We start from the raw sequence: 21,559 nt of genomic DNA, 5'->3' as shown, positions 1-21,559 counted from the left end.
TTTTTTAAATACAAATACTTTTGAGAATTCAGCCCAAGTTAGTGTGCATTAGTGTGTGTGAGTTCTTGTAATAAGTGACCACACCTTGCCGTGCAGGTCATCGATGTCATCATTGATATTCATGATTTCGGCGTCCAGCCGGTCAGCTCGACTCCGGCTGTCATCCAGCGTACTGTTGTAGTTCTCAATGGCGGTCTAGAATCACGGGAAGACGTCTTATAAGCGTTACGACACCCCGTACAGTACGGCGATAGATCCGTTGGGCCTCGTGAAGGTTTTGCGTGCGTGTAGACTCACAGTGACTTCCTCCACAGACTTGTTGAGACTGCGGAGCTGAGCCCAGGCCATCGAGCTGGCATTCAGGCTGCTCAGCTGAGCGGCTACCGAGTTGAAGTCTTCGCTCAATTTGTCGAGATCCTCCAACAGGACGATGACACAGCTGTCACAAGCTGCGAGGGGCAAAACACTCAACGGTTATAAGAAGTATTTCGATGTTCTCTGGTATTTTTACTCTTTCCGGTATATTGTAAGGGTATTAGGTAGTTGCACTTACGTTCGCAGTGCACGCCATCGTGGTGCTCCACAGTCACGCTGTATTTTTGCTTGCAGGTGTCACACTGTTTTCCCGTCATCCCGTCAGGACAGCGGCACTCTCCTGAGCGAGGGTCACAGCGACCTCCTCTACAGCTGCACTCTGGAGAGCGGGAAGTATCGATATGACGGCTGCTGATGCTTCAAATGATAATGCCACTTTTACAGCTCTAATAGCGTTTTTTTCATATTCCTTTCTGCCAGCGGATTTCTACCGGGCTTTACAAAGACAGAATAAGACTTTGCAATGCGTCCCGCACGCCCTCACTCTTGCATCCGTTGGGTCCGTAGTCCCAGTATCCAGGAGCGCACTGTTTGCAGTTTGGCCCGTTGACTCCGGGCTGACAGGCGCACCGACCGCTCTGAGGATTGCACGGCTGTACGAGGGCGGCAGAGGCGTCGCAGTCGCAATGACGGCAACCGGAGCACAACTCGAAGCCGAATGAGCCGACCTGAGAGGAAAAACGGATTGAGGCAGAGACGTGGGAGGGCTGCTGACCATAACATCCCGTTTCTTCCCAGACAAAGATTCATTGTTTAGATCATAGATCCAATATTGCAAAATTGAATCATCATATATAGGATATTTAGGAAGGAAATACCAGTGCAGCACTTACTTCACAGCGATCACAGCTCGGTCCGGTGACTCCAGCTTTACAGCGACACTGTCCAGTTTGAGGGTCACATGACTCGGTGCCACACGGGGAGCAGTTACACTCTGCATTAAGAAAACACACAACATGTGTTTATTTGCTGCTAGAACTTCTGAAAACCTTAATCCATCATATTGTTCAACAAATTAATAATCATTTTTAAGAATCAATGGTATGAATAAAAATGGGGATACCGTAATTCATCTCTGACTTAACCTAATGACCAAATTTTTCTTCATTTTCTATAGCTCAATAGCTCAATGTTAAGCAACAACATTGACTTTGATGCACCAAATAATGCAGAGCGCTATAATCCAGCTGCAATGTTCCTATTCGAAAAAAGGCAAATAGCATGCACGATGAAGCTGAACTCACTGGTGCAGTTTTTGGCAGTGACCGCGTCTCCGTAGTAACCAGGGGCGCAGATGTCACAGTGAGGGCCGCCCGTGTTATGCATGCAGCTGAGACACTCCCCAGTCAGCGGGTGACAGTCGGTGAAAAGCATGTTGGGGTCCGTATTGCCGTGGCAATGGCAAAGCTGGCACCGGCTGCCCAGCACCATGGGGTTGCCGTAGTAACCTGGGGCGCACCTGTGTTAACAAAGCCATTTTTAATGACACACGTATATCTGACAAAAGGTTTTTCTTCATGTTGCAGGAGTCACGTTGATGTGAACTTACTGACAAGACAATGAGCTTAGATTTAGATTTAATTACATAAAAATGATCAAAGTAGTTGAGTTATCAATTAAGAATCCAGGATAGAGCTGCAAAAATTGACCAAATCAATTGGTCAATTTTTGTTGGTTTAAAGAAAAGTAATCTGAAGGTTTTGAGTGATTAGCAGTTACCTTTCACAGTGAGGTCCAGCGTAACCCGGCATACACAAACACTGCATCCTGTCGGTTTTCTGCACGCAACCTTCTGCAAAGCTGAAAAAAGTAAAAAAGTAATATGTGATTAAATGGAAAGGTTACGAGAAGAGGACTCAAAAAAAAGTTGTTAAAATATTCTCACTTGTTTGATGCGACCCTTAGTGGGCAGGGACAACTGGAGCATGCCACTGCCTGTCCGTCCAGGCTGTTGTTGCCGAGAAAACCTCCCTGGCAGATCTCACAGTGGTCTCCGGCAGTGTTGTGCTGGCAGTTCTGGTGGACAGAGAGTAAAAAAGAATGAGGAGCATAGTTGACGTACCAATAAGAAATTCTAGAGGGGAGTCATGCCAACTGATTTATCATTAAAAAAACCTTACCGAACAGATTCCTGATCCGTCCACACACTGGTCAGAGTGTCCGTTACAATTACAGGGGACACATTTCCCCAGAAACAAGCCAATAGTGTCTCTGTAGTAACCCGGAGCACATTTCTATAGAGAAGAGAGGACAGCGAAGACCATTTTCATTAATTATAATAATTAATAATAATTAATTATTTTTATTAATCGTCTTTTTTTTAAACTAAATCACCTTCCAGTGAAGTTTAGGTAATTAAAAAAAGTCCACAGAATCACCTTAACATTTTTTTTGTCAAACACCCTCAAATTGTAAATCTACAATGATAGTATTTAACGAAAAGCAGTAAAACTAGGAGCAATATTCAAATAATTGCAAAGATGCACCATGCTGTCACATGATAATACTATATTATGAATTGTCATCTTCGCCTTGCTAAAGGGAAACATGCTTTTGGGCCTTCTTGGTCCCTCACCTGACAAGAGTCTCCCATGTAATTGGCAGGACACATGCAGATCTCCACGTTGTTGGCATGGCGACCGGCAGGCAGGTTCTCCGCGGCCTCCAGCACGGCGCCGCGTAGCGACACGGAGTGGGCAGACTGAGAGTGAATCGCTCGGATCTGCAGAGACTCCAGACCGACCAGGACCATCATCAGTTCCTCCCGAGACACAGAGTTACCAGTCTGAGCGTGACGGAAACTACCCTGTAAGTAGAGGAAAAAGGTTTGGGCTTCAGTCTGTATTTCCTTGCGGGCCATTGTGGAATAAAATGTCCCACAGGAAAGTACAGCAACACCTGTTCAGAATCAGAAACATTTATTTATATTATATGTTGGACATACGAGGAGAATAATTCAACTAACAATAGAATATAAAAGGATATAAAATAATATATAATATACAAAATAAAGAAGGTAAAGTGCACACATAAACAAATAGCCTGTTGGCCAGCAGATGACAAATACAATAAAGAAGAAAATTCTAAAGGAAAAAACAAATAAGCAAATAAGCACACTAAATATTTATTCATACCTCAACCATGTGAACGATCCCCAGGTGAGGCTCCTCAGGTGAGGAGTACTCCCTCTCCATGAACACCAAGGTCATCTGGTTACCCTGCAGGAGGAGAGGAATACTGTGAAAAGGGTGTGTACAGTAGTTCAACAGAGAGCGTGTGTGTTCTGTTGTTTATTAAGCATTTGCTAAATAAAACTATTCTCATTTTGCGTGTGTGTGTGTGTGTGTGTGTGTGCAACGCTTCCTCTACGTGTAACTAGGTTACTGGTATATTTGTGTGTTTTATACCTTGAGAATGATATCTGGCCGGGAGGCTTCTGCAGGAAGAGACAACACGTCGCCTCTCATGGTCTGAGTGTGGAGACGATACCGCAGATAACCTCCATAGGATGAGACCTGCGGAGGACAGAGGACCGGTACGTTAGGCTTTCAGGAGAAATCAAGAGGAAGAACAAACAAACATTGAAACGACAAAATATACACAGCAAAAGCAGACAGACTACTTCTTAATCCATTCAGCAATGGATTACACTGAGACTGTGCAGTGAAACAGAAACAAGACCAAGGGCCCATGTTTCCATGGCAACCATGCGGGCTTACTAAGAGCTGACATTTGAAGCTGGTTTATGAGACGTTAAAGGGCTCAGTTTGGGCTTTAAATCAAACCATCAGCCCGCCTGCAGAATGATGCTGGTTGAATCCCACATGAAAGCAGTCAATTCAAACGTCTAGACAATAATGCTTATCTGTATCCAAACAACTCGCCTAAGCCTTTGAATCATGATGCGGGATCATCTTGTGTGTGTTCTGTAGGGGTGTGTGTTGTGACCTCGACTAAGCCTATGTGTCTCGTGATTTGATTAGGACATTTAAATGAAGGTGAGACATAGGGGCCGTACCCTCAAAAGAATTAAAGGCACCTTTGTAGAGATAAGTAGGTCAGAGAAGGCCGTATATCAGTATAAAATTGACACAGCTTCATAGCCAGTTAAAATGTTCCTTGCAGAATCTATTCAGTCATCTTCAGAGGATATCTTTCTCCTCTTACCTTGTCTCCCAGGTAAGTCTTTGGTGCGTGCCAGTGAATGTCCTGGTAGACATCGGGCACATCGCTGAGGTCAGCCTCAACAAGGTCCTGACCAGGATACAACACCACCGGTACTTCCTGTCTGTCTGCCCCAAGCAACACCCAGCCCTCCATATCCATCACCTAGACGACAGGGGAACACGTTAATGTTTCACAAGTGTTCCAACCATTTTACAACCAAGCTAAATATTTGCTTGTTTAAGTTTTTCCGTTGTGGGAATTTTGTGCACCGTTCCACCCGTATAAGTTTGAACTTGAAATCCAGCCTTTTCCTCCAGATGTTTAGTGTTGAGATTGTGGTAAAAGAACGAGACACAAGCACCTCTTTGCGCCTCTTGTCGGAGCTGCGGCAGCGGTCGGTCGCTCCGAAGCAGAAGCAGCTGGTGCAGCCCTTAGGGTTGGTTGGATCCAAATGGAATGTACCAAGTCGGCACTGGTCGCATCGGGAACCCTGCACGTTTTCCTACAGGTGGAGGACGGCGAGTAGATTAGACAACACTGTTGAATGCAGGCAGACGCTTGTGCGGGTCATAGGATTAGCCCACCTTGCACAGACACTGTCCTGTGAAGGAGTCGCACACTTCCTCTTCAGTTCCTGCCTCGTTGCAATTGCATGGCCTGCAGTTGGGGTAACCATAGAAACCAGGGGAGCAGCGGTCGCACTGACGGCCAACGACGTTGTCCTTACATCTGGAAGAAAATAACATGCAATTATTTTAATAAATATTTGAGAATCAATGCGTCTGGGTTTATTGATCAAATAGAAAAAACTCTGATAATCATTTGCAAAATGACATTATAATCTTGCAAGAGATGAACGGTTTAGTGCTCCCCATAATCACAGAGCTGATAAACATTTAGACTGCAGGGTACATACAACTGTCGTATAGGTTAGCATTGTCCCCTTGTTTCCAGTGTTTATGCAAAACTAAGCCTGTCGCCGGATAGTCGCCTCATCCAACTCCTGAAGTAGTAAAAAATGCTGACTGACGCCTGACAAATTACGTTATAAAGGCTGGAGGAGGAATAACGGAGGCAGGCTGAGCGATAAGGACGAAGACAGACTGCAGCTGTGTTGTTGCCAGTCCTCAGAGAGAGCCAAGAAACAGTCTTGAACAGACAAGAGTTGGCAAGCACAGCTGTCCAAAGAGACAGCAATCAACCCAATGAGAGACTCAGAGCCAAGATCCTGTCAGGAGAGAAAAGCGCAGAGAAATAACTGCCTTCTTAGGTATTCCCAAAAGGAGGCCTGGCATTTGAGAGTTGAACTTGTTAAACTCCAAATATATCACACAGCACAGTAGTGGCAGGTCAGGGAGCAGATGATGATTCATGGCAAGCGGGACGGGGGTGGGGGGGTTGGTCTGCTTCTGATTTTGGCCCCAGAGTCACAAACAATGAGGATTTAAATGATGATTTCCTCCGTCTTGCCGTACCTGCACTGTCCACTGAAGGTGTCGCAATTTACATCGGGGGAGGAGATGCCCGGCCGGGAGCAGTTGCAGACTTCACACCCGACCAGCGGGTGGCAGCCAAACGTCTGGGGCTCACACTGGGTGCACTCCGGGAGCACGGTCCTCGGAGGGCAGATGCAGTCGCCGGTCACTGGTTCACATAACCTCGTACCACAGTTACAAGCTGGAGGGAAGACGAGATCCATCGTAAGAAAATTACCTTTTGCTCGCTTGAACCTCAAGGAGACAGAGAACAGGGCGTAAAAGAAGAGACGGACACGTAAGTTCCTCTTTGTAAATTACTTACTGCAGCAACAATACATTACAGATGTCTATGAACAATTCTACCTTCTTTGTTATCTTAAGTTGCTTTGGCTAAAATGATTTCTTTCCAAACAATGTGACGTCGCCTGGAAGCCATTTTGGAAATCCACATTCATTCAGTTGATACGATGACACCTTTATGATTCGGGGCGCGCAGAAGCAGCACGTCATCATCATTTGACAGGCAAGCAGTCAATGGCAGGCTTACGTCTGCAGTTGGGGAACCCCCAGAAGCCCGTGGCGCACATGGAGCAGTCGCGGCCGATCACGTTGGGCCGACAGCGGCACTGGCCGCCGAACTGCTCGCAGGTGTCGCTCTCAGCGCCGACCTCGTGGCAGGCGCAGGGCATCGCCCCGTTGTTGAAGAAGGCCGACAGAGACACCGCCGAGCCGAGGCAGAACTGAGAAGCGGTGGTGGGGCTGGATGGAGAGGAAGAGAGGAGAGGAAGAGTCCTTCGTTCATTCATAGCATCGTTAAACAATCACAATAAGAACTCATCTAAAATATCTGTAGCACTGGTTCTTTAAATCAAGAAAATGCAATATAAAAAACACTGTGATTGCTCAGCTCTGCAAACTGACTTGATGTAAAAGCTGGTTTGTCCACAGTTGCTTATGAAGTCGTAGGATTTATCCAGAGGCTCCTCATTCAGGGAGTTGGAGCTGTAGCTGCTCTCGGGCACGACCAACACATAATCCTGTTATGACACAGAACATGGAGAGGCAAGTTACGGAGAGAGGAACAGCGTTCTTTCTGCCATCTCGTATGAGTGAGTTTTAAGGAGGCACTTCAAGGTTCAGCTCAGGCACTGTTCCAAAGGGCCGAAGCAAAAACAGAAACAGACATGAGAGGATATGGAAATGCTCAGTCTCGTATTATGCTCTTTAATTCATGGCTTTAAATACTACTTGTATGTAAAGATGTAGGGCATTTTCAATAAATAAAGAGCAGACTGTAAAACTGTTTAAAATGACACCAACATATGAAGCCTGAAGATATTTGTGGGACACTGGTTGGACACAACTTAGAAAACAGAAGAAGACCAATACAAGTGAAACAAAAGGGAGAGAAATCAAAGCAAGGCAGTAACACTAACCAGCCACAGCGTCTTGCCAGCAGGAATCTGCACGGTGAGGAAGACCTCATGGTCCGTCACATCCAGAATGATCTGGTTCTCAGAAACCAGGACGTTACGGCAGCCGTAAGCGTGAGGACAGAAGGAGGCGTTGGCTTGGCCTGAAGAAATAAAATCATGAAAACTGTGAATCTCCATTTGATTTTGTACAGTGTGACAGTGATGTACATGCTGGTACCTTGCCAGATCCGTCCAGCATTGATGTACACCTGCACAGGGTAGTTGGGATGGAGAGGCTGGTGATAGTGGAGGATGAAGACGTAACGTCCCAGGGTATGGACACGGGTGGAGTACACCGCTGCATTCTGGGTAAGGTGGTAACAGAGGAAGAGATTTTTCTTCAAACGTTCTTATCTTCAATGTCTGAATTAGCCACTCCAACAGTAATGTTTTAGGGGCAGAATCACAGATAAGAAGTCATCTTATCAACTGTGATTCCTACCGAACTGTGTTGGTTATGTGTCATTCCTTAAAAGTGAGATTGGTCCTTCAATCCTGTAACAGAAGCTCGGCAGGAATTTATTTCTCTTTGTGCTTTCTGTTCCAGGTAAAAACACCTCAAGATATGCTTCAATTTGAGTATCAGTCCAGATAAAAGTTGTCAAGTCATGAGGACCACAAGCATGTTTTCATTATACCCATAATCCTTTGCATGATGGGGTCATTTCCTACCGTTGTTTTGAATTTCATCCGCTCTCCAAATCAAAGGCATGATGGTAATTTTAGACGAGGATAGAGAGTTTTACTAAAAGTCCAGCTGATCCTAATTTAAAAAAGCGTAATATACTCTAGTATGCAATATACTATACTGAATGGTTACATCTTTAGAAGATATAGTCAACTCTCTTCTTGCAATAGACTCACTTTTAAATTGTAACTTTTTAAAAATGAACAATTCTTTTTGTAGTAAAATAACAGTTCCATAAAACTTCCCACCAACCCCCCGTACCAAACCTCAGCTCCAGACACAAAGCCTATGAACAAGATCTTTCCAAGTGATTCAAACTATAGTGATAATACATTGATAAGCATATTAAAACCTACCTGCACTGAATCCAGCCGGATGTGGTCGCCATTATCTGCTCCGTAGGGAGGTCTTTCTCCTCCTGTCCAGGCCGGCTTGTAGCTCTGGTAGGAGGGCAGAGGAGGAGCTGCTGCCGGGGAGGCCTGGACGGGCTCCTGCATTGAAGAGCTCTGGCCTTCTTTCAGGACCAGCGAGTCCGACGGCATCTGGAAGCGTGAGGGGATGCAAGAGGAACTACGGAGACAGAGGGAAGTGGCAGTTGTTGAGTATGAGCGTGTTTGCAAAGGAGTTATAGTAAAGTTATTATGTGTGACTTTACCTGTCAGGTGAGAACTGTCCATGAGTGCTGATGCAGTGGATTTTCGGTTTGACGTACTCCATGGTAAACTCGCCTTTAGGCACCAGGTACACTTTGTGCTGAATAACGTGAAGAAACACATGTTTTTAACGGAAATAGGCCCAAGATGGTCAATGGAGAGAAAGTGAATCAATGTTTGAGGAAGTCATTCATTAAAAATATAAAAGATAATGTTTTTAGAATAGGCAAAAAAATCTTATTGAATGACTAGTGAAAGGAAAACGTCTGTAAAATTAAAATGTACTTTAAATCTAAATGTTCTTTTGACCCAAGTATGTTATCCCATTGTGGTCAAAATTATGCAAAACACAATATAAAAAGGTGGCGAACAGCAATTACAAAAATGAATATTCTTTTTTGTCATTTCTGTTTTCTATCCATTTTGTCTCATCTCATTTCTATTGGCTTGTATGCTTATGATGGAGAAATTGAGGATTGTGAGGATTGGATTGTGATGAATAGCCTCAAATTAGTTTTACAACAAACCTTTCGAACCAGCCTCTCAGGACTTAAAATAAAATAAATAAAACCAACATTTCAATGTTTGATTCAAATAAGCTCAGTTTCCAAACAACAGCTTCTTGAAAATCTCATCCGAGCCGAAACCTTCCATGTTTATAACCCTATCTCCGGCGTGCTCATCCCATGACTGCTCGTCTCCGGGTCTCTCATGTGACGTGCTTGTGTTGCGCTCACCAGGAAGAAGCTGGCACGGTCGGCGCTCAGCTGGATCTCGGCGTCGGCGGGGAGGGAAAAGACGGCCGCTCTGTTTTGCCCGTCGATCGCCACGGCTCGACACAGGAAGCTGCTCAAACACCGACAGTCACACACAAACAGACACAGAGTGATTAAGAGGTGTTGACAGACTTCACAAAGAGCGGTAACAGTGAACCGTGAACCAGCTGAGTCCACACGTTAGGGTGAAAACACACACCTTTTATCTGCAGCCAGAATGAACAGGCTGTGTTCTGATCGCTTTGTGATTCCCTGCGATGTGGTCTGCGCAGGGCACTCATGCCGTGTTAAATAAGATTACAAACCTTTGGTGGCAACATTAGTTAAATTCAAAGAGACGCATGAAAGGAAGAACTGCCGGCTGCAAGTTGATGGTAAGATTACCCATCTGTCATTGCGCCGCTCTGGTTTGTGGAGTTTAACAATAATTGTATAAATGTCCAATCCAGCTATTTATTCAGGTAGGGACAAATATATTGATTTTCCAAATTAATACAATATTTGATTTCATGAGTGTTTCCTCAGCAGCCGCAACAGGCGTTGGAAGGTTTTAGGTTACGACGGTAACCAACAATCCCGGAATAGGGAGTGAGGAATAGTGTTTCTAAGAGAAACCGGTGTTGCTAGGTTCCTTTCTGACGAGCTTGCAGGACCTAACAACAGTAACTAAGGGGACGGGGCTTAGGAAGGGTCCACCATCATACTGGTCGCAGGTAGCAGTTTTGTGGTACTTCTACCACCAATTCCTCAATTCATCTTTAAAAATGGGGTGAAAAGCTACAGATAGAAATATTTTAGTTCTGCCCTCTCCAGATTTCTGCACTTATTCAAGGGACGTGGAAATAATAAAATAAATAAAAAAAGAGAAAATTGAATCTGAGGAAAGATCTCCTTCGTACCTGTATTTGCAGTGCTGCAGGGTCACGCGGTGCTCGTGTGCTCGTGCTCCCGCCATGTTTACAGTGACGGACAGAGTTTGTGGCATCTCTTCCTCACTGGAGTATTCCACCACCAGAACGTAATTGCCCGCAGACGACAGACGTCCTCGCAGCTCAACGCTGATCTGAGGGGTAAAAAAAACAAAATAGTTCATAAAGCTCCGACTCTTTGTGTGTTCTATAAACCAAGATAAATACTTTCCCCTCACTTACATCGTATCCGCTGCAGACCGCCATGTCTGGGTGACGTGCGGTGACCTTCTCAGTTGGGCAGGGGCGCGGCAGGTGGTTGTCGTTGCGACAGCTGGCGTCGTTGCCCGAGATGGAGGGGAAGGAGTCCAGAGACAGATATCTGTACTGCAGACAGCTACATGGATAGAGAGACGCATCAGACAGTGACTGAAAGTATGATTGATTTCCGTTTGTTTCATCCTCACGACGACACAAATGTGTAATGTCCTCACATGGGCCCAACTTTGAGGAAAGGATTCTATGAAGGAAATTGAACAGAATTATAAGACCTATAATTAGTCTGACAATATAATTAGAATTAGTTTTGGGGTAAATGGAATAGTTCAACATTGTGGGGAATCTTAATGCCAACGTTTTGGTCTGTATGGTTAATATGAAGATAGGCATCAGGCTGTAGGATCATACGCATCATATAGGCGGGAGAGTAGTACCGGTCTACTTCTCCAACTCTCTCACCGAAAGAAACATATATTCCTTTAATGTCAAAAGGCTTCCCTCAGGGTTTAAAACCTGTTTTTACATGACCAGAAAAATGTACCACTTTCATTCCATATTGAAGCACCTACATGTGGAGCTGTCTTTTTATTTAGTGAAAAATGAATGTGCATATTTACTTGTGGCTGGCTTCAGGCACAGAGCTGTAGAAGCAGGGCTCAGTCACTCTGATCTGCAGGATAGGAGCCTCGTAGTAGGCGCTGGGCAGAAGTACGAGGTAGTCCTGAAGGCAAAATACAGTGTTACTGACCCAATAAATAATGAACACAACACAATAAATGCAATCCCTTTGTCAACTTGTGCCACTAATCAGCTGGATAATTGGTGGATTAAATCTGACAGAACATCCCAAAGGTTTTCTCTCTTGGCTTTCTGTGCCATGGTTACTTTGCATAAACAGCTAGAGGTTTAAATGTTTGTAGAAATGTTTAAATACAGGTGAGTTGTGTGTGTGTGTGTGTGTGTGTGTGCGTGTGTGTGTCTCACCAGCAGGATTCCTTCTGCCTCTATAACAACAGTCCAGGTTCCCGGGTTCAGGACAAACGGCTCCACAAAAGTGTTCTGCGGAACATTGACGAAAGTCGGCTCCATACTGGGAGCAAAAACAATTTGTTTGGACTGCTCTGAACCTGGAAACACACACACACACACACACACACACACACACACACACACACACACACACACACACACACAGCAGTTTTATATTACAAATAAAATCAAGAGAGAAATAGGTTGAATACTGAAAATGTATTTGAGGGAAAAACATGTAAAAATTGGACAATATAAATTAACAACAACAAAATACAATTAACTGTAGAAAGAAAATATAATACTAAAATGAAATTGCTTTGATACCAGCACTTTACAATGAAAAACACTCACACTGACGCACTCTTGTGATTGGTGTAGACGTACCTCTGCGGTTGACCTGATAGGCTGTTATTTTACCGTTGGACGTAGCGCCCTCAGAGTTTACATATCTGAGGATGAAGCGAGTCAAATAGACGTCTGCCTCGCTCACATAAACCTGAAGCTTCACTGCAGTCTACAGGGTTGCAAAGGGTAGAAGTGGGAAAAGAGGAGAAGCGTGGAGGGTACAATATATGAATACTTAGGTCTTACATCCCTGAACTCTGCACTGATCTGTGGCCCTGGAGGTTAGAAAAGGTGGGAGGAGAAGCCGCCACCAACATCGTCTCAAAGCCACCAACCACAACACACATCCATCCATCCATCGTCTGACAGAGAGACACCCGAACGGAAAGGGGGAGACATAGACATGTCTGTTTGGAAGTCCAAGTGAGAAAAATCTCTAAAATTCATAATATAAAAAGAAAAGAAAAGAGAAGACAGAAGAAGAAGCAGCTCGGGAAGCATTCCTGTTGTTGTTTTTTCCACTCACAGTTACCACAGTAGTAGTTCATGGCTTCGTCTATAACCGACACCCGGCCCCGAACATCCGAACCCCTCCTATTGGCGTAGCGCAGCACCACATGGAAGAGGTCTGGAGAACTGACCGACACCGACACCAACACTTTGGACTGTCGAAAGGCCGGTGAGCAAGGCAGCAGGCAGAGGGAGCGGGAAGGGCACGATGACGGGAAGGAAGAGGGGAAGGGAAACATAGGAGGGAGGAGGAAGGGGGTAAAGGACACAGGTAGTGGAAGAAAAGGAGAAGGTGGAAAGTGACAAGAGAAGGAAGATTAAAGGGGGATGAGAGGAAAAACGTGAGGGAGGGAGGGATGAATAAATACAACACCAATAGAATAAGAGAAGCTCAGCCAAAGGTGAGACTTTAATACCATCACCACTATAAACACACACTCTAATGAGCCCAAACCACCTGGAATATCTCTCTGGATTTCCACTTCTCAGCACAAATATACAAAAAAGCTCAGAAAATATCAGCCAAAATGTATTTTAAAATATGAACTTCTTAGATCTATAATGACATAAATAGTCACTCAATCACTTCATCAACCGCTTTGGAGTAATACGTGCTGAGAGGTGCTTCCACCAACGAGAAATACCACTTTAAATGTCCACATCACTTTCAGCCATGGAGCTGGCTTTCAGATTCATTCAGGGGGAGCATGACAGGGCCACAGTCACAAAAATATGTAATAAATATTAACAATCACACTACTTGTAAGAAAATAACATAGAAATATATCAGTGAGATGATATGAAATGCAATGACCTGATTTAATACCTCAAGATTTCTGCAAATGTAATATTAGCACTAAGTTAAAGGGGCACGGTAAATATATGAGCAGGATTGGAATACAATTAATACCCAACCAAATCCTCACTGCATGACAAGTGCCGATGTTAAAGGTCAAATGCAACGTTCCTACCTGGACGGGGGACATCTGAGCATAACCCCTCCAGCTGAAGTCCGGGAACTCAACAGGGTTGTAGCCAAACCGCACTGGTCGGTCATCCAGCATGGTTCCCTCCTCAATCTCAAACTTCAGGTGATGGAGGTCTGGGAAGTAATGATCTGGACGAGGTCTGCAGAAACAGGTGGCATTTAGTGTGAAAAAGTAACGGCTTCCCTTGTGCATGTTCATTGTCTGGTCAATTGAAGGATATCAATAACGCTGTGTTATATATGACTCACAGATTACACTTTTGTCCCTCCACGTTGGGTCTGCAGAGACAGCGGCCGTTCCTCTCCCCACAAGACTGACCCGCTGAACCTCCAATGTCACACTGGCAACCTAAATACGTCACACAAAAATGTAAATACCAGATGGCCGCATCCCAACGCATTTGTCTGAAGGGAAACAGAACATCTAAGATGTTGTATTAGACAAAGCTGATGAGCACTCACCTTGGCAGCCAAAGTAGTTGTGCTCCTGCAGGTTGTAATAGCCTTCCTTACAGCTGGAGCAGGTTCCACTGCAGGCGTTGGGTTTACAGTAACACTGACCAGTCGCCTGTCAGAGGAAAAGTGGATTATTACCATTAGAATGATAACAGGAAGCCTGCCTTTTTTAAGTAAAAGGTTATCGATCATTCTGTTGTCTGTTTAACCCTCAGTAGGAAGATTGTTTCGGATAAATAATATTATTTTCAAATAATGGCTGACAAATTGCAGTTAAATTTGCTTACCTGTGCGCACTCTGCAACCCCACTGATGGTGCCTGCAATGTTACACTCACAGTCTGCAGGAGAAAGAAGACACTTAGACTCGAGATCATTAATTAGCTCCATTAACAGCATTCAAACCAGTGAAACGTGGTGTGAGATGTGGGCGTTTGTAGTGTCTTACTGGTGCATCCATCAGCAGTGTCGGGGGAGAGGTTCCAGTACAGAGCTTTACATTTGTCACAGGCCGGGCCCTCCACATAACGACGGCACTCACACTGGCCCTGAGAAGGTGCGTGTGAGGAAAATAAACTACAATGAGACCACAATAATAAAATAGAAAACAATACGATCGAAACTTACCCTTTTAATAATATATATATATATACAGTAATCCCTCGTTTATCGCGGGGGTTACGTTCCGAAAATGACCCGCGATAAGTGAAATCCGCGAAATAGAAAACTTTTTTTTTTTTTACAATTAGCAACTTTTACATGTATACAAATACAGTGACTCGCGTGTAGGCCGTTTCACTGCTCTTCAGACTGGGCCGCTGCATCCTGACTGCACTCTGCAGTGTTCTCTTCTTCTGAAGCCCGCGGTGCAGGTGTGTTTGTTCGGGAGAAGAACATAGTGATAGGCAGCTGTTGTCGCTCTTTTTTCTTCTTTGCAAAAAGATCCTTGTACACCGACATGCCACCATCGATTACGTTGGAGAACTGTAATGAACGGCTCGGGAGTGAGTTTTTAGCGAATCAGAATGCAGAGCACAATGCACCAAAAAAAAAAAAAAATGCAATATGAAAATCCGCGAAATAGCGAATCCGCGATAAGTGAACCGCGAAGTGGCGAGGGATCACTGTATATATATGTGAGTTAGATAACAAATCTTTAGAAATGTGTTCATTATTTTGAGATATTAGCTCAAGAAATATTATTATTATTATTATATAATGGTCAATGCTATGGTAGCCCTGGTAAAACTAATCCCTTGTGAAAATGATTATTTTATTTCCATGACTTCAGCTTCTATAATTAGCTAAGCTCTTTCAGTTGACGCCATTGTTTTTTGTCACGGTTACCCTTAAAAATAATTTGTAATACAAAACAGAAAAATCTTAAAAACTCACCACTGGTGGCGGCACCGTATACTGAACAGAGCCCGAAGGGTGGCAGGTACCAGCTTTAAATGAGAAAGAACCACAATATTCATACAGCTGAGTTTTAAAATGTAGTTATTTGAAGTATACTGCAACAAATCCAGTCATAATATCAGATAATATGCTCGTTCATTTGTTTGGTTCTTCACCACGATACGGTTTGTGTTAAGTGCTTCTATGTCCTTTGCATATAACAGACAACATGAATTATCTGTATAGCGTTAAGACGACAGTTGTAAGCAATATTGACATAGTTTATCCTGTCAGATAACAACACAGCAATGAACGTCTGTCACAAGAAGGACGTTGGTTTGTAAGATTTGAGAATACGTTAAGACTTTGAACCTGAAACTGAGAACATATCTCGCTGCCAAAGTCCTTTAGACAACACTCGATAGTTTAAACTCTCTTCGTCAAAAGCTGAAGTCCAAGCCAAGTCTTTGTGTAGCCTAAAGTCATCAAATCTTTCATGACACTCAAGTCCAAAACTCACGCAAATGGTGTCACTGTGAAGCCAAAGCAAACACTCACAGGTGTCCTCCTCATCCAGCCGATATTGTGTGTGAATGCAGCATTGCTCGTGCTTCCATCACAGCACTTGTTGCACGTGTGTGTGTGCGTGTGTGTGTGATTAGCTGTCGGTCACATTAACTACAGCTGTCACACCTCACCTCTATTACGTTAAGCAGCCAATAGAATTTGCCCGTGTTTGACCCGCGTGTGTGCAAGTGTTTTTCACCTCTGCAGTTGGGGAAGCCGTAGGCGCCGTGTGCACAGCTGTCACACCTCAGGCCGGCCACGGTAGGCAGACACACACACTGTCCTGTCACCTGGTCACAGCTGATGTAGCGGGAGCCCTCTGCAGAACACTGGCAGGCTGAAAGCAACACATCATCAACTCCAGTTATTCATCAGTTTCATCCATTGCTTTGTTAAGCATCACGTAGCAGCCGCAAAAGAAGTCAAGTGAGATTTCCGGACAACACAAAGGCGATTGCTTTGTTCAACTTTGGGATAGCAGCCAGGAGCGTTGTGTGTCGATATATATAAAGTTTGTTGACTTACGCGTGCAGCTTGGGTAAGAATAGTAACCCGGAGCGCACTGGTCACATGACACGCCGCTGTAGTTGGGCTGGCAGTGGCAGTGACCCGACGCGGTGCAGCCGGAGTCCAACGAGGTGCGAGGATCACACGTGCACACTGAGAAAACAAGAGGTGAGACGTAATAACGAGCAAATCGCTCCCCTGTTTCAGAGAAGATTTAAGCAGCTTTATTCTCAAAACATAACACTTCATGAGATGGTGCGTCAAGTTAAGCCTTTCCACGTGTCTTTAATAAATCATCACATTCTCTCTTTCCCTTACTATATACAGCAGTAACGGTGCTTTTTATCACTTTCCTTTTACATTTACATTTCTGGGTGCGTGTGTTTACCTTGACAGTTGGGGTATGAGTGGAATCCAGATTTGCACTGCTCACATCGAGGACCCTGAAACTCTGGTTTACACAGACAACGGCCAGACGCATCGCAACCTTCAGGCAAGGAGCCGACCGTGCTGCAGCCACACACTGCACAGACAGACGTGGAGAGTCTTTGTGATTTGGACAGACACGGGATTTAGTTGCAACACCAGACATAAACGTTTAAAAAGGCCCGATCATGAAGGATTTTCTTATAGAAATCACACAAAGATAATTCTCAGAAAACTCACTGCAGAAAACCCCCCAGATATTATCCTGTATGACCCCAGGCAAAATGCCCAGCGTCATGGTTTTGTCTGACCGATCTCCTGGTTTTGTCTGCATCTATTCTCTCTTTTTCATAACATTATACGGTCCAGACGCCGTCGCAGCTGCAGATGACTCACATTGGCAGAGCGGGTAGTTGAAGTAGCCCGGTGCACACTGGTCGCACTGGTAACCCCGGAAACCACTCCGGCACACACTGTGACCTGTCACCAAATCACATGACCCATCCAGACAGCCGGGACCTGAGCACTGACAGGCTGCAGACACACACACACATACACACACAAACAAACAAACATAAGGACATTTAGTTAGATAAACAAACGGCAGAAACCAAGACTGATAAATACCACCCATTTTTTAAAATTGTATTAGGGATGAAGGTGTGTGTTTTACCATCTTCAATCACTCAAGGAATGCTGTAAAACCATTTACTCTGAGTAACCCAGTTTAGACACAAGCTGTTTATTCAGGTGTTTGTGTGTGTTTGTTGCTTCTCCTGGGTGGTAAACTAACACGGGATAAATAAACAAGCCTAGAAATAAAACCTTTGAAATTCCTACCTCCTGTTTGTGCATTTGTATTTTTGTGTCTGTTGTCTGTGACACAACCCATCAAACACAACTGTCAAAGTTTTGCAATCAAAAACCTATAAAGCCTCAATTAAAGCAGAGTCATTTTATTTGAGAGCTTAAAGGGATGGGGTCGTCATGTGAAGTTTTATCCTTTATTAGTTCACAAATGATGTGTGTTGACACGACCGAGCTCAGATATGGGAACTCAAGTCCCAACAGCAAAGGTTGCATTAAACCACGGCCTAAGAGTTTATTTTCATTTTCTTATTCATATTTTGCAGATGAAATATATATTATATTATATATTTGTCAATTCATGTAAGCATCTCTCACCCTGACAGTTGGATCCATAGAAACCGGGAGCACAGGTGTCGCAATGGCCACCAGTGAAACCTGGTTTGCAGATACAGGTCCGGGTTCGGGGATCCGGCCGACAGAAGTTATCTACGGTACCGGCTGCACTGCACTCACAGTCTGCAGAGAGAAGACAGGAGGTTTTTATAGAGAAGGGTTTTTTTTGTCAGTATTGTTTCTTCAAACGCATCCCGTTTGAGCCACAGCAGGTGCCACACCAACATGTATCAATGAGTTTGGACTGAAAAGTGTTTTGTTTTTTCCAGCTTATCACATTCCACTGAAATTCCATTTACGCCACACTGATTTTCTCAAAACTCCCCCAAACATCTGACTTTCACAAAAAAAAAAAAAAACTGAACAGATGAAAACCATCATGGAAAACAAGTGTTTTGTATTATAAGCTAACCTTCATTGTACATGTCTGCCATACTCTGCTAAAGTATTTGAAAGTATGCAAGTATGATAACAGACTTGCATACTCTGTAATGGTTTAGATAAAAGAGACAAAACCTTTTTACTCAAATTGGATCCCAGAAGCAACAAAAGAGCAACACATACATGTATATTAAAATAAATAATGTAATTAAAATAGGACAAATGCATTTTTTCTTACGGATGATCTCTCCTGCAGGTTTGGCTTCGCCGTTGTTGTTGGAGGTGGGGATGGCTGGTGGACACAGAGAAAAAGCGAGATATTAGAAAGCAGAGGTTTTAGGGCAAGGTGCATGTGGATGTGATGTCCAGTTACAGTAGTTTTTGTCTGGTACTCACAGTAACAGTCTGGGAAGTTGGTGAAGCCGCTGGCACAGGAGTCACAGTTCTCTCCGGTGTAGTTTGGTTTGCAGAAGCAGCGACCGGTCAGATCCTCACAGGTACCATCTGAGAACTCTGACTGACAGTCACAGCCTGCAGAGAGGAAGAGGGAGGAAGAGGAGGTGCAAAAAATGACAATACAAAAAAAAGAAATTATATAAATGATGGAAATGTTATATTTGCATTTTAATGTTTTGTGTTCATTTGATCCTGTCACTCACGTGAGCAGGCCAATGGGGAGTCGATGCTGTGGTCAGGTGACCTGTAGTAGGTGGGGATGCAGCGCTCACAGTTGGCTCCAGTGGTGTGATGCTGAAAAGGACGAGTTTCCGTTACTAATGATTGTGATGCGCACAATTGCTTGATGATAATACTTTATATAAGTACATTTTAAAGTATTGATTTTGTATATGGAAAACACATTATTACGGAAAACTGCACATTAAGGCAATTGTAAATACAAAAAAGGAAAAATTACAGCACCGTGGGCGGAAAATTGATGCTATTTGAGAGTGGCAGATTTACAAGAAAAAAGTCACAAATAAATAATAAAAACCTCAAATCAGTGAGTTGTCTTTTCCTGAACAGAGTTTATTGGTAATTCTGATTGCAAAATATAGATTCCTTAGGTCATTACACACTGCAAGTGGCAGCGGTGACTGTGATCCCTTATTAAACAGGAAAGCACAAAACCACCACTATTATTTTACTCTACTACAAAATTAGGACCATTTGATCTCTAAGGACATTAGAGGTGTTTCTATGAAAATCACCCCTGCAATTATTACTTGTTATTTATCGACAGACAACATTACCTGGCAGTTGAGGCAGACTCCTCCTCCTCTGTTGTGTCCGTGGATGTCGATGCTGCCTCTCCGCTGATCCACCTCGGGGTCGTAGTAACAGTCAAACGAGTGACGGTGACAGTTACACGCTGAAAAAACGTTTTAAACTCTTGTCACAACACAATTATTGGACAAAACATTCTATATGACGTAATCAACTTTAAGCTCATAGTCCTTTACACAAGCAGGCGGATTAATATGAAATAACATGGACAGAAGCCCACGAACAAACATGGAGCATGAGGAAGTTTCCATCACCTGGAGGGTGAAAAGTGCATGAAGAACATGAAGCAGGATAAAATAAAATGACAGGACAAGAAGAAACAGGAGAGGGAAAGAGAGTAAGGAGCAAGTCAAGACGTTTCTGTTCTCAGCAGAAGAGAGAAATGTGTGAAGCTATTTATATAACACCACACAAGCTTAATTATTTCCTGACATTTGATGTAAGTCAGTCGTTAGGTTCTTTGAAGTTTGAAGAAGAAATGAGAAGTTTGGGGATATTTTATGAATCATGAAAGGGATTTTTCATGCAGCAATCAAAGAACGTTTCAGGAGTCCAGAAAATAGAACATTACCCAAAGCTGAAATGGTTGATTGTCTCTAATTTAAATATAAACATTTAAAAATAATTAAATTAATGTTGAAGCCTCATCAAGCCACCATGAAACTAACAAACCATGTTCTTTGACATCAGCACAAAAAGCCAATGCAGATGTTTTGATGCACTTTCTATTGGGCTGGCGAGCGAATTCATAAAGTCGTGTCATCAACATGGACAAGAAAAGAACTTTGTGCTTGTGTTAATGAGTCCTTTCATTACATGAATCAAGTCTAACGGCCCAAACTTGACATCATCGTTCAGACATTCTTCAACTTAATCTAAGGTAAAGAAAGGGAACCGTAGGCTTAAGACAGACATGCAGAAAAACCTCAACAAAGTTTGCTCTTCATACAGAGTCAGTGAAACCCGGATATAGAGCTTTTTGTTCTTATCTGACCCTCAGCGCCTGAGAGGTGCCGGCTGGATAAACCAGCGCTCCTTATCCTTCACCTCTGATTGTAGTGAGTGCTTTTTCTCAGACTTGAGGCACATATTACTTTTTTTGCTTCCTTGAAACCAACCCCCCAAAAAAAGAATAATCTAAAAAGGCTGTCGAGGGAGGATTTAATGCATTAAACTAGCAGTGACTCATACAAAGTACCACACTCTGCTCTCAAACAGATATATTACTATATTATTCATGTAGGCAAACCATCATCAGAATTCCTGCGGCTTAGTGTTCATCTCGCTGGTTGATTAAAGGTAAATGCATTATATATTGATACTTCCAGTTAGCATGTGGCTGTAATCTGATCCGCTCTCACTCTACCTGTGCTGCATGCCTGCATCTCCCTGTGGCTGTAGTTTCCTATCATGTTGCCCTTTGGTGACCCTTTTGCCATTGTGGCACTCACGTTGTTCCTGTTAAATATAACTGCAGCTTTGATAACACACGGCTCTCACATGTAAATATAACCGGAGCTTTGATAAATCAAGGGTGCAGACGGCGGCATTCACAGAGAGGTTTTGCGGCGCGATTGACGCTTTTTTGTGGATTGTCTTTGTGAAGTGCTTTAATCAACACATGTTTGGGAGGTAAAATGAGATAAAATATACTGAGCTTG

General features: G+C 43.7%; 1 protein-coding gene across 3 annotated transcripts in view; it reads right to left on the bottom strand.

Annotated features, from left to right (window-relative positions):
- The window catches only part of lama5 (laminin, alpha 5), a 67,555-nt gene that overhangs the window by 12,658 nt on the left and 33,338 nt on the right, over positions 1-21,559 (bottom strand). Inside the window, exons 8-50 of one of the 3 annotated variants that reach the window (XM_040192277.2) lie at positions 19,865-19,983; positions 19,271-19,361; positions 19,008-19,142; positions 18,850-18,903; positions 18,213-18,353; positions 17,424-17,561; positions 16,990-17,124; positions 16,620-16,754; positions 16,294-16,431; positions 15,525-15,577; positions 14,578-14,677; positions 14,418-14,470; positions 14,137-14,242; positions 13,924-14,023; positions 13,658-13,814; positions 12,703-12,841; positions 11,784-11,926; positions 11,417-11,520; positions 10,764-10,917; positions 10,512-10,675; positions 9,574-9,682; positions 8,839-8,936; positions 8,540-8,753; positions 7,674-7,800; positions 7,457-7,596; positions 6,942-7,057; positions 6,568-6,779; positions 6,018-6,219; positions 5,127-5,271; positions 4,904-5,044; positions 4,543-4,704; positions 3,783-3,890; positions 3,510-3,593; positions 2,951-3,181; positions 2,496-2,609; positions 2,261-2,391; positions 2,095-2,175; positions 1,620-1,834; positions 1,209-1,309; positions 860-1,043; positions 554-694; positions 298-449; positions 85-195 (exon numbers count right to left, since the gene is read on the bottom strand). In XM_040192277.2, the coding sequence (XP_040048211.2) occupies positions 85-195; positions 298-449; positions 554-694; positions 860-1,043; positions 1,209-1,309; positions 1,620-1,834; positions 2,095-2,175; positions 2,261-2,391; positions 2,496-2,609; positions 2,951-3,181; positions 3,510-3,593; positions 3,783-3,890; positions 4,543-4,704; positions 4,904-5,044; positions 5,127-5,271; positions 6,018-6,219; positions 6,568-6,779; positions 6,942-7,057; positions 7,457-7,596; positions 7,674-7,800; positions 8,540-8,753; positions 8,839-8,936; positions 9,574-9,682; positions 10,512-10,675; positions 10,764-10,917; positions 11,417-11,520; positions 11,784-11,926; positions 12,703-12,841; positions 13,658-13,814; positions 13,924-14,023; positions 14,137-14,242; positions 14,418-14,470; positions 14,578-14,677; positions 15,525-15,577; positions 16,294-16,431; positions 16,620-16,754; positions 16,990-17,124; positions 17,424-17,561; positions 18,213-18,353; positions 18,850-18,903; positions 19,008-19,142; positions 19,271-19,361; positions 19,865-19,983 (5,678 nt within the window). Of the gene's footprint in view, positions 1-84; positions 196-297; positions 450-553; positions 695-859; positions 1,044-1,208; positions 1,310-1,619; positions 1,835-2,094; positions 2,176-2,260; positions 2,392-2,495; positions 2,610-2,950; positions 3,182-3,509; positions 3,594-3,782; positions 3,891-4,542; positions 4,705-4,903; positions 5,045-5,126; positions 5,272-6,017; positions 6,220-6,567; positions 6,780-6,941; positions 7,058-7,456; positions 7,597-7,673; positions 7,801-8,539; positions 8,754-8,838; positions 8,937-9,573; positions 9,683-10,511; positions 10,676-10,763; positions 10,918-11,416; positions 11,521-11,783; positions 11,927-12,182; positions 12,346-12,702; positions 12,842-13,657; positions 13,815-13,923; positions 14,024-14,136; positions 14,243-14,417; positions 14,471-14,577; positions 14,678-15,524; positions 15,578-16,293; positions 16,432-16,619; positions 16,755-16,989; positions 17,125-17,423; positions 17,562-18,212; positions 18,354-18,849; positions 18,904-19,007; positions 19,143-19,270; positions 19,362-19,864; positions 19,984-21,559 lie in introns of all 3 variants that reach the window. The other 2 variants (XM_040192276.2, XM_040192278.2) reach the window with 2 other exon arrangements.

This window comes from Gasterosteus aculeatus, chromosome 2 (assembly GCF_964276395.1).
Source record: "Gasterosteus aculeatus chromosome 2, fGasAcu3.hap1.1, whole genome shotgun sequence".
Taxonomy (NCBI): Eukaryota; Metazoa; Chordata; class Actinopteri; order Perciformes; family Gasterosteidae; genus Gasterosteus; species Gasterosteus aculeatus.
Note: the sequence above shows the minus strand (reverse complement) of the source record. Positions and strands in the feature narration are given on the sequence as shown.